This window comes from Gymnoscopelus microlampas (genome assembly GCF_963454915.1).
Source record: "Gymnoscopelus microlampas genome assembly, chromosome: 2".
In the NCBI taxonomy this organism is placed as follows: Eukaryota; Metazoa; Chordata; class Actinopteri; order Myctophiformes; family Myctophidae; genus Gymnoscopelus; species Gymnoscopelus microlampas.
In genome coordinates, this window is record NC_139939.1 from 4,028,239 (window position 1) to 4,041,058 (window position 12,820).

Consider the following 12,820-nt stretch of genomic DNA (forward strand, 5'->3'; position numbering starts at 1 on the left):
GCTGCCTTACTACTACCAGCCTCCCTTCATGTATGGAATATAGACTGTTGACTTTGCACCCATTTTCATGCACACTCAGCATCATACACTGTCACCCACTCGTGGACTTGAAACAAAGCCGGGCGTCAGACATACTCACAGACTGTTACACACACACAACGAACAACTAACGTGGACTTACAACAAAGCCATGAAGACTGACGCCTATAACGAGGGTATAAAAAGAGTTCCAGAATGTAACGTTGCATTGAACTGTAACTGTAATATATATGTGAAAAGAGTTCCGGAATTCTAACAAGAAAAAGAGTTCCAGATTGTAACCACACACCACACACAAGGGTCAAAGATCACAATGTTGTGGACAACATCTATTTTTGAGGGGGAGTATGTAATAGAGTGATTTGATTGAATATATAATTGCATAGTATTTCTAAATCAGCTAGTATTGTCTGTCGATGACCTGCGCGCTGGGATCGATTGCTCATGCCTGAGTAGGCCTGTAGGGGGAGCCACAGCCCACGTCCTCCATTCAATATACAACCTGTGAATGAGAGAAGACGTGTATTGTTTCTTCTTTATATATATATATATATATATATATATTACTCCCCTGTTTCAGGTAATTATATGAGCTCAATGTGATCCGATGGATACAGATGGTGTTATGCCAGACCTGCACTCTGTGCTTTATGTATTGTGAGGAATGAACAACGTTCTTAGTGTTTGTAGGGGTTTCACTGAGCTAAGTTAAGCTAACGTAGCACGTTGTTGTCTGTAATGCTAAACGTAGCACGTCGTTGTCTGTAATGCTAAACGTAGCACGTCGTTGTCTGTAATGCTAAAGTAGCACATCGTTGTCTGTATTGCAGTATAAATGTTCCATGTGCATTACATTTATGTTGATTAAAACCACACTACTAGTTCATTGGTGGGATATGCTAATGTATGAAGAAAAGATAAGAAATGGGAAACGTGGCATTGAGTTAAAAGTATTGGTATAAAATGAATGAATGAAAACAGTTAAAAATGGTTATTATTAATACATGCTTACCTATATACAGTATTACCTGGGGGTTCTGGAATGGAAGCTATGTGAAATAATGTTAATGATTACCTATACACTTGCCTGGTTCAATGATGGTGAAGATGTATCTGTTATGTGATAATATGATTCAATACAACCTGTGAATGAGAGAAGACGTGTATTGTTTCTTCTTTATATATATATATATATTACTCCCCTGTTTCAGGGGTACAACATGACCTCCTGGTGGCACTATAATAGGCCAATGTGAAAAGGGTGGCATTTCTTCTTAGGCCTTTCACGGCAATCGGACAATGCATTCATGATTTGAGGCATTTTGTTCCAAAAATGTGTTTTGCTAAATTAGACCGGATGGTGGTGCAACAGGCCAATGTGAAAAGGATGGCATTATTCCCCTAGTGGGAATGTGCGTGTAAAATGTCACTGAAATTGCATGTTGCGTTCATGATTTGAGACATTTTGTTCAAAACAAACCAATCATACAAACTTTGGAAGCCAATCTTAGGCAATCAGGATGGAAAATGGGATATCGGACAGATCCGTGTTGATCACATGACTATAGAGATCCTGTCTACCGATTTGTGTGATGTTTGGACACAATCTGTAGAAGTAACATAAAAAATGTGTTTTGCACAAGTCGGCCTCTTGGTGGCGCTATAACAGGCCAATCTGAAGAATGCGGGCCAGAGGTTCTGAATTGGTATCCAGGGAGTGTGTGTGTGCAGTGTCGCAGTGACCAGCTGATCCAGAGATCAGCTGCTCACAGACAGAATGACGGACGGAGGGACGGATGGACGGACGGATGGACGGACGGACGGACAGGGTGCAAAACGTACTCTCTCGCCATGCCTTTAGGCCTGGCGGAGACAACTAGACCATAACCAGACACTAAACAGAGAATACACAGCAGCAGAATACCTGAGCACTGTGACGATCCAAAATAAAGAAAAGCCTTGACTATGTAGTATGTAGAGACTCAGTGAACACAGTCTTGTGATCGAGAAAGGCTGCCATAGGCAGACCTGGCTCCCAAGAGAAGAGTGCACATAAAATGAGGTAAAAACTGTGCTACGCTTCCTAACCACTTGCCCACTGTACCAAGACATCAGAGACGCATACTTTCCACAGATTACAATCACCCAATAAGAGTTTGAAAACATGATGACAAACTAGAAAAAGTGCTCCTTGGAGCACAGGTCTCCGCCAGGTCAGGTAGGTTATTGTGGCCTCCTGGTGGCGCTATAATAGGCCAATGTGAAAAGGGTGCTATTTCTTCCTAGGCCTTGCACGGCAATCGGACACTGCATTCATGATTTGAGGCATTTTGTTCTAAAAATGTGTTTTGCTAAATTAGACCTGCTGGTGGCGCTATAACAGGCCAATGTTAAAAGGGTGGCATTTGTTCCTCAACATAGTATGAATTCGCGTGCAAAGTTTCACCGCAATCGGATGCTGCGTTGATGATTTGCGGCATTTTGTTAAAAACAAGCCACTACTGCAAACTTTAGATGTGAATCTTAGCCAATCAGGATGGAATATGAAAAATCAAACAGATCCGTCTTGATCACATGACTATAGAGATTATGTCTACCGATTTGCGTGAAATCTGGACAGAATGGGAAGGAGTAATATAAAAAATATATATTTTACATAAGTCGGCCTCCTGGTGCCGCTATAAAAGCAGATGTGAAAAATGCATGGTAAAAGTTTTTCCTTGACCTGTAGGGAGTGTGCATACAAAGTTTTATACAGATCGGTGCAGTTATAGGTAAAAACACGAACCGGCCTGTTATAGCGCCACCATGAGGCTGATTTGAAAAATTTGAAGTGGCATTTCTTCCTGGGCCTAGTGGGAATGTACCTGCAAAATGTCAAGGAAATTGCATGCTGTGTTCATGATTTGAGGCATTTTGTTCAAAACAAAGCACTCCTGCAAACTTGGGAAGCCATTTTTAGCCAATCAGGATGGAATATAAACAATTTGAAATACCCGTTTCGTTTAATGACTATAGAGATACTGTGTACCGATTTGCGCGACGTTTGGACAAAATCTGCATTTTATTTTTCTGCAAAAAGCGGCCTCCTGGTGGCGCTATAACAGGCCAGTGTGAAAAGATTTCGGCAGAGGTTCTGAATTGGCATCCAGGGAGTGTGTGTGCACAGTTTCGCTGCGATCAAGCCAACGGTGCTGGTCACAGACGGACGGACAGACAGACGGACGGACGGACGGACGGACGGACGGACGGACGGACGGGGTGCAAAACATACTCTCTCGCCATGCCTTTCGGCCTGGAGGAGACAAAAAGAAACTGCCATATCTGCTGGGTGAAGTACAACAATGTGCAAACACAGCATCAAGATGTGTGAGCTGTTGTGACAGGAGAAGGATGTCTAATGGAATACATGTGTATTTCTGCAATGTCTGCACCAAGTGATCTCGGTATATAGATATACTGTAAATACAAACAGAGCAACTACCGTTAACCGTTATATACATAATAAAACGTTGCTGCTATTTGTCCTAAAAGGACAAAATCATTGATCAAAAACCATTGATCAAAAACCTTTTCAGCTGATTCAGTCATTTACAGTTCTCTGACAATCAGCTTGATCAAAGGATTCTCTCTCTCTCTCAATTCAAATCAAATCAAATCAATTCAATTCAAAGGGGCTTTACTGGCATGAGAAAACATAATGTTTAAATTGCCAAAGCAAAAGTGAAAAAAAAAAAAAAAAAAAAAAAACGTAGGTACAATTACAAGGGAATAAAGAAATGTGTAAACAGAGCTGTGAGCTCTGTTACAAGACTATCTTACACAAACATACACATTTGCTGTTAGAAAAAATGTTTGGGAAAAACATTGGAAACAAATAGCATACATTTTTAAATGTTTTGCATTCACTTTTGTTCCACTTTTGCTTTGGCAATTTAAACATTATGTTTCTCATGCCAGTAAAGCCCCTTTGAATTGAATTGATTTGATTTGATTTGAATTGAGAGAGAGAGAGAGAGAGAGAGAGAGAGAGAGAGAGAGAGAGAGAGAGAGAGAGAGAGAGAATCCTTTGATCAAGCTGATTGTCAGAGAACTGTAAATGACTGAATCAGCTGAAAAGGTTTTTGATCAATGATTGAATCAGAGAGAAAGAGAGAGCAGCACATATAGCACATCATGAACCTCAGTTCAGACATTGAGGCTTGAGGACTTGACCGAACGGAGGAGCTGTTATAATTACTACAAAAGTTACTTTGAGAACCTGTTCTTTTCTTCTACCCAGCCAGCCGTTGTTGGATAGGTTGGATGTGTTGGATATCCTACTCAAGATAAGCCAAGTAAGTAAGGTGAATTGTGTTTGTACATACAACATGCAACATTTCTTAGCTTGTTTAGTCTGCCTCCAATTTTGGGTTTATAAACGTCTTTCCAATCATTCTATGTTTGTGGGGGTGAAGTCTAACAAGTTATTACAGAGTGCTTATTGCTGAATAATTACGGTATGTCATTTCAAATGTTGCTATTATTTAAGTAAAAGCCATTAATAACAATAACTGCAATATTATCTAAGGTTTTAAAGTTTTACCTCGACCTACTTCAGAATTTTATGAAAGTGACACTTGTATTAACCACTTTAAACATGGTGTCCCTATCATGTCATTGTAGAGGGACATGTTCTATTATCTGCATAACATTTAAAACATGTAGAAAATATCTAGATTTACAAGCGCACATGCGTTGGGATGTGAAACGTTGTGAAGATTGTCTGTCTTCGCTATTCACCACGCACTAAAGTTGGCTATATACTGTACAGGGCTTAAGCCGTTAAACGGAGGATGTTTCATATTGGAATGAAAAATCATGCGTTTTTCTTGTAATGTCTGCAGGTTAAGTGGAGCGTAAAGGACAACAACAACCACTAGACTTTGAGGCAGGAGACAGAGGAGTGTTTCGCTATGGGAGAGCCCTGCACCAATCTCCATCTGAAGGGAGCACCAATGTCGCAAAACCAAGAAGATATCTCGTCCTTGAGGGCCTCCATCAAAGGCCCAGTCAAATATGGGGAGCTCATTGTCCTGGGGTATGAAACATTCATTTATTAATATTCATCACACTGTGGCCATGTCGCTCATCATTATAAATCAATAAATGGGAACTTTTGGAATTGTTGGCACACGTCCCAGGCCAAACACAAAGGGTCATAATTTATGTACATCATATAATCTGGCCAGGTTGATCTAATGATTATTTTATTTTGCCATGTTACATGTAGGCTAATGAAAGTAAAAGACAGCATCTCGCTACACAAGTCTGAGCAAGGCTTTAGTGGCTTACTGTACATATAAAACATAATGTTACGAATAGCATAAGCTCGCGAGTAAGGCATTTATATAAAAATGAAGCTCCATATTACTGCATTGTCCACGTGTTGCATGCGGTTCTAAAGATCTGAACAGAAATGAAGCTTGTAGCCAAGCTTGCTTTATTAACCACAGTGTTCCCACCACTGTATCTTCTCTTCACAGGTACAATGGCCTCCTGCCCAACGGGGACGAGGCCAGGAGGGAGAGCAACTTTGCTTTGTGCCAGAGACCCAAGGCCAACGGTGTGAAACCAAGCACTGTACACATGGACTGCAATCCACAGGAAGCTAAGGTACAATGAGTGGTGGAAGAAGTAGGCTAATCAGATTGGGACTTAAAGGGATAGTTCACCCCCAAAATGACTTCATTTCTATCAATTACACACCCCATGGAGTCTTCAATTCATGGAGATTGTTATGTTTTTCTTTCTCGCATTCCTAAGCCAATAATTTGATAACTGGCGGAGACTCAAAGAGTCTCCATTGAGAGTCTCCACTTGAGCCCTATTTTAAATAGGCCTATATTGAAAATTGCAGATCTACAGTACAAGCTCACAACCTGTTACACCTTGTGAGCTTGTATATCTGCTATGTTCGCTATTGTTGACTTTTGTTTCATTACTGGAACATGTCAAAATGTCAATACAGCAATGACTATGAAAAAATAAAATGTATTGTAATGTATGTGTAATTTTATTTTACTTTAAGGTATTTTTACAAGCACTTATGAATAATCACATATCTTATACACCATTACTTTAACTCAAGTACACATTTGACAGAGCAACTTCCACTTGTAGTTGAGTAATCTATGCGTTGACTCAAGTACTGAGGTTGAGTCCTTTGTCCATCACTGGTGGTTTCTAACAGTGAATTTCTCTGTGTTCCATAGGCTATCAGCATGATGGACGAGTACAGCATATCCTACAATCTCTCCCAAGACACAACGGTCGTGGTGGAATACGCTCCTGACAGCAATACGGACATGTTTCAGGTCTGTAGGATCCAGTATGCATACATTATGTTTTGCACTATAGACCAGTGGTTCTCAACATGTTGGCTGAGGGGAAATGGCAAGTGTATTGATAATATAACCAGTAAATAGGAACTTAAAGTATAGTATGTTAGTTACCACTGACCCAAGGTGGAACACATTTGATCGATTGGTCATTAAAATAAACATGCGCTGCTCTGAAAATGCATTCTATATTCTGATAGTTACAGAGTGTTTGTTCAGTAAGAACCCTGTCTCTCCAGCTCTTAAGTAAAGAGAAACTACATTTTCACCAAAGAATGAGCAGACAAAATTGGAACTGGAGCATGATGAATGATCTTTGTGGGGTTCTCTCTCCTGATTGGGGATAAGGGGGGCTAAGTGTCTTGCTAGGAATCAAACCTGGGACCTTCTGTTTCCCAGCCGGCCACTCTACCCTCCTACTATATAATGAGTAACTATACTGAAAGTGGTTAATACTGTGTATGTAAACAAGCTGTGAGTAATGTGAAACCCCTTGTGTGTTTGTCTATAACAGATCGGGCGTTCCACAGAGAGTCCCATTGACTTTGTGGCGAGCCAGTCGGTTCAGAGCATAATCTCGCGCTTCGCCTGCCGCATCATCTGCCAGAGGAGCCCGCCCTACACCGCGCGCATCTACGCCGCCGGCTTCGACTCCTCCAAGAACATCTTCCTGGGTGTAGGTTATGAAATGCCGGATGAAACACAATTGTGTCTGTGTGACTGTGCAGGGCGTAGCTGAAAAGGAGCACTCATGCTCAGCATACATACCCTGGATAAATAATGGTAAAAAAAAGAAAAAAAAAAAAAAAAAAAGATTAATGGTTTGATTCATTGATTAATCCATTATGAACAAATGCATTACAAATGAATACCTCGGAAATAGGTAATTACAGTGCATCGTAGTGCAAAGTGTTGTGAGCTTTTAGATAGGCTACTTTTGAAAAAGTTTGGTACTTTGACTTTGTTACTATAAGTATACATATTTTGAGGCCAATAATTTTGTATTTTTAATCAAGTAAAATACAGGACTTTTATTTGTAACAGTATGTTTTTGTGGTATTACTGCTTTTACTTGGGTGAAAAATCTGAGTATTATTTCACTACTTTCCTCCCCCCACAGGAGAAGGCAGTTAAATGGAAGACACGTGATGGACAGATGGACGGACTGACCACCAACGGCGTGCTGGTGATGCACCCGCTCCATGGCTTCACTCAGGACTCCAAGGCTGGCCTGTGGAGGGAGATGTCGGTGCGCGGCAACGTCTTCACCCTCCGGGAGACCGAATCTCAACGGGGAAAGATGGTGAGGACTATATACAGTATTATACATGTTCACAACAAACATGTACACATGCACAAAAAAAAAAATAGAAAAAGTGCTCCTCGGAGCACAGGTAGTTTAGTGTGGGCAAGCAATATTCGGAATTCGCCAATCAGTGGTTTCACGCCATTTTCAGTGGTTTCACGCCATTTTCACGGGTTGTACTTTAACGAACTGCTCCCAGGCGGATAATCGGATCCGCCTCAAATTCGCTCAGAGTACACAAAAGACGTTAACGATGAAAAGTTATCAAAAGCTTGAATTTTCGTAAAACGCCGTGACCGTGGCAAAGCGTCAAACTTCAACGCCAAACAGGAAGTGAGAATAGCCGATCTACAATTCCTATTGGCTTGGCTTTAAACAGCCATAACTTCGGTTCGCAGCCTGCTACCGAATACGGTAGCAATTGGTATGTGGACTAATACCACCAATAGGGACGAGCTGTAATTTCTGAAGCTCCGCCCCCTCTGTCTTCCTATTGGCCGGCCTTTAAACAGCCATAACTTCGGTTTGCAGCATGCTACAGAGTACAAATTTCGTATGTGGACTTAGACCACCAATAGGGACAATCTAACATTTCTGAAGACTCGTCCCCTCTGTCTTCCTATTGACTGGGCTTTAAACAGCCATAACTCCGGTTCCCAGCATCGAATACCTACGAAATTTGCTAGATACACTTAGACGGCCAATAGGGACAGGCTTAATTTGCTTAAGCAATTTAGCCTAACTTTTCAGCTGATTGCCATACAGGCTTGTATCGTAGACAGTGCGTCGAGGGCCCGGTCATCGCTGCTTGCAGCTTTAATTTGACTTTTTATCCTTTTGACAAATACGTACAAATGTTCATCATGTACAGTATATGCATTCTTGTCAGCAAAAACATCAACCAAATCTTATCTTTTCATGTTTCCGTCCAGATGGACGGTGAGTTTCAGGAACTGATGGACGGCTCGCTGATCGACCTGTGTGGTGTGACTCTCCTGTGGCGCACGGCCGTGGGCCTGGCGTGCACGCCCACCAACGATCACCTGGACGCCCTTCGCAAGGATATGCCCCGGGGCCGCCCGGCTCTCTCAAACAGCCTGGCCTTCCCCAGCTTGCGCCGCAACAACGTGCCGGATGAGAAGGAGAAAGAGGAGAAGGAAGTTAGCTTTGCCCACCCTCTGTACACCGTTGTATACACCTTTGGAGTTTGACCCGCTAACACCACAAGTGGATGGAGTTTTCTAACACAATGCAAGGGTTAAGAAATGTAATGTACACATTTATATGTCGTCTTGAAGAGTCTGACAATCATGTTTTTACGATTTTAATTAACCCTGTGAAGAGTTCTACTTTGTTCGCTTCCATGATGTGGAGACATTGGCGCAACAGCCTCTACAGACTGTGAGCAGCTGTAGAGGCTGTAGTGATTTTATGTTTTTCTTTTTATTTTTAATGTATTTATCGCTGTGTATGTATCATGCTGTCTGTGATATGGACCTTGAGTCTGAAATAAAGATTGAATTGAATTTCTGAACAAAGCAACCAATGACTACTATATATATAGAGCTATTTCACATTTATTTACGGTAAAAAGGGGCCTGGAGGAAATCACTTAAACCCCTTTTAATATTAATACTATTTTGTTAGGGTAGAAAGTTACAATTGTTCAATTATGACATGTAATTTTATAATAGAACTAGAAAAAGTGCTCCATGGAGCACAGGTCTCCGCCAGGTCAGGTAGGTTATTGTGGCCTCCTGGTGGGGCTATAATGGGCCAACGTGAAAAGGGTGCCATTTCTTCTTAGGCCTTGCACGGCAATCGGACACTGCATTCATGATTTGAGGTGTTTTGTTCCAAAAAATTGTTTTGCTAAATTAGACCTGCCGGTGGTGCTATAACAGGCCAATGTTAAAAGGGTGGCATTTGTTCCTCAACATAGTATGAATGTGCGTCCAAAGTCTGCAATCAGACAGTTCATGATTTGCGGCATTTTGATCAAAACAAGCCACTCCTGCAAACTTTAGATGTGAATCTTAGCCAATCAGGATGTAATATGAAAAATGAAACAGATCCGTCTTGATCACATGACTATAGAGATCATGTGTACTGATTTGCGTGAAATTTGGATAAAATCTGAAGGAGTATCATGAAAAAAAATATTTTACATAATTCGGCCTCCTGGTGGCGCTATAAAAGGCAGATGTGAGAAATGCAGGGCAAAGGTTTTTCCTTGACCGCTAGGGAGTGTGCATACAAAGTTTTACACAGATCTGTGCAGTTATAGGTAAAAACAGGAATTGTTCTGTTATAGCGCCACCATGAGGCTGATTTATAAAATTTCAAGTGGCATTTCTTTCTCGGTATAGTGTGAATGTGCGTGCAAAATTTCACGGAAATTGCATGCTGTGTTCATGATTTTAGGCATTTTGTTCAAAACGGAGCACTCAAGCCATTTTTAGCCAATCAGGATGGAATATGAAAAATCTGAAAGACCGGTTTCGTTTAATGACTATAGAGATACTGTGTACCGATGTGTGTAATGTTTGGACAAAATCTGTAGGAGTACTGTCAAAAAATGTGTTTTGCAAAAAGCGGCCTCCTGGTGGCGCTATAACAGGCCCGGACAGGGTGCAAACAATACTCTCGCCAAGCCTTTCGGCCTGGCGGAGACAACAATTGTATTAATCTAATGAAATAATACGTTAACTATTGTATCAGACGGACCGCTGACAATGTTGTCATATGGGGGAGGGGGTCCTCTGGTATACATACCTGTATACATATTCTGCTCTTTGAAAGAGAGAGTACTCTCTGTGGAGCCTCTGTTCAACCTGCTACACCCTGTGCTCTACTCCCAGCCTCAAGAACTGAACTCTGCACTGTTACTAGGTAGAGAAGTGTGACTTCTAAATCCCCCCTGGAAGGATTAACAGCCACAGGGTGTCACAGGTTCTGCAGCTGTAGCGCTTTATGTGAATAGAACAGATAGCATTTTAAGGAAACGAGTACAACTAGAAAAAGTGCTCTCCGCCAGGTCATTTAGGTTAGTGTGGGCCGGCAATGTTCGGGATTCGCCAATCAGGCTGGAATGTGAAAAAAATAGGCGGATCGGACTGATCCGTCCTGATCACTTAACTAAAGAGATCATTGTCTCCGCCAGGCCGAAAGGCATGGCGAAAGAGTATGTTTTGCACCCCGTCCGTCCGTCCGTGTGTGTGTGTGTGTGTGTGTGTGTGTGTGTGTGTGTGTGTGTGTGTGTGTGTGTGTGTGCGTGCGTGCGTGCGTGCGTGCGTGCGTGCGTGCGTGCGTGCGTGCGTGCGTGCGTGCGTGCGTGCGCGCGCGCGTGCGTGCGTGTGTGTGTACAGTATATATGTGTGCGCACGTGTGCAGTCCTGGCTTGCATGTGTGCAGTGCTGGCATGTGTGTGTTGGTGTGTGTGTGTATGTGTGTGTGTGTGTGTGTGTGTGTGTGTGTGTGTGTGTGTGTGTGTGTGTGTGTGTGTGTGTGTGTGTGTGTGTGTGTGTGTTATTATTTAGTCACAAGCTCTTAGTACTATTCATTGGTTCAGTATATTTATAAAACCCCACAGGCACACTTAACTTTGATTTTCTGTTTCTTTCACACACAGTGTGTGTGTGTGTGTGTGTGTGTGTGTGTGTGTGTGTGTGTGTGTGTGTGTGTGTGTGTGTGTGTGTGTGTGTGTGTGTGTGTGTGTGCAGGACTGCATTGATAGAGTTCATTGAACTTGATTGATATTGCCTACTGGAAGCGTGCACTAAAGGTTTGGCACTGATTGGTCTAATGATTGGTCTAATAAGGAATTACACACTAACAGACCTCTGGCCCGGTGGAAATACATCAACTACACATACAGTACAGTACAGTATGTGGCCACTGTGGACTGCAGCAGAGCTGCTCTTAGCTGATGTTTCTATGAGAGCTTTAAGCATGCAATTAATATCAATGTTTATAGCTGACACCTAACATTATGAAATAATCTGCTGAATATTATGAAGGGACATATCAAAAGTTCTATTTGTAGGTAAAAAAAAAAAAAGTTACAAAGTGAAAACAATTCTGCACAGCGACTGTGCGGAATTGTTATCCTCAACTGAAAATGTACGTTTAGCTGGAGAGACCCCTTACTGAACGAACAATGGTTACTATGGGAATATAGATTTTCCGGGGAAAACAAATATCACTTTGCTGTGTCTTATTATGTTGGTGTAACATTTTACAACTGGTAGGCAGAGGCAAAAAGGGCCATGGAGCTCAGTTTGTAACTTATAAGTAAGCATAATTTAGTTTAAAATATGAATGGTGATTGATTTGTTTAGTAGAAACAATGACATTCTCCTTTCTCCTGAATCCTGCGAAATGAATATGACTACAACAACCAGAATCCGTTTGAAGTGTCACATTTCGATGTTGCGTGCACAATCATTGTGTGTATTTCTGCTCTGTCTGCACAACGAGTGATCTAGATATACTGAAATACTGTAAATACAAACAGAGCAACTATCGTTATATACATATTCAAACTTTGCTGCTATTTATCCCAGAGGTTTTATGCAAAGTGAATGTAAAACACTGAAATATTGATGCCATTTGTTTCAAAAGTTTTTCCCAAGCTACCTTTTCCTACGTGGATGTATAACTTTTTTTCTGACAGCAAATGCACAATTTGTATGGTTTTGTAAGATGTTTTCTATAAGTTGGTTGTTTTTTATTGTTTTGTTCCAATTCATCTTTGGCAACATAAACATTTGTTTTCTCATGCCAGTAAAGCCCCTTTGAATTGAAATGAATTGAATTGAGAGAGATATAACCCTTTGATCAAGCTGATTGTCAGAGAACTGTAAATGACTGAATCCGCTGAAAAGGTTTTTAATCAGGCTGTACTGTATATCAAATCACTGTAAATGATTGAATCAGAGAGAAAGAGAGAGCAGCACATATAAATAGCACATCATGAACCTCAGTTCAGACATTGAGGCTTGAGGACTTGACCGGACAGGAGGAGCTGTTATAATTACTACAAAAGTTACTCTGAGAAGCTCGAAGCTCCAAACTACTTGGGTCAGCTCTAAAT

At 41.4% G+C, this 12,820-nt stretch overlaps 1 protein-coding gene and 1 pseudogene across 2 annotated transcripts in view; both read left to right on the plus strand.

Annotated features, from left to right (window-relative positions):
* LOC311036533 overlaps positions 1-12,820 on the plus strand; it is a 102,968-nt pseudogene that overhangs the window by 68,037 nt on the left and 22,111 nt on the right. The gene's annotated exons all lie outside the window — the stretch shown is intronic.
* The window catches only part of LOC311063845 (E3 ubiquitin-protein ligase pellino homolog 1-like), a gene marked incomplete at both ends in the record, with an annotated part of 28,316 nt that continues 20,490 nt past the window's right edge, over positions 4,995-12,820 (plus strand). Inside the window, 4 exons of the mRNA XM_084083455.1 lie at positions 4,995-5,119; positions 5,565-5,694; positions 6,294-6,395; positions 6,934-7,095. Of these exons, the coding sequence (XP_083939581.1) occupies positions 4,995-5,119; positions 5,565-5,694; positions 6,294-6,395; positions 6,934-7,095 (519 nt within the window). The remainder of the gene's footprint in view (positions 5,120-5,564; positions 5,695-6,293; positions 6,396-6,933; positions 7,096-12,820) is intronic.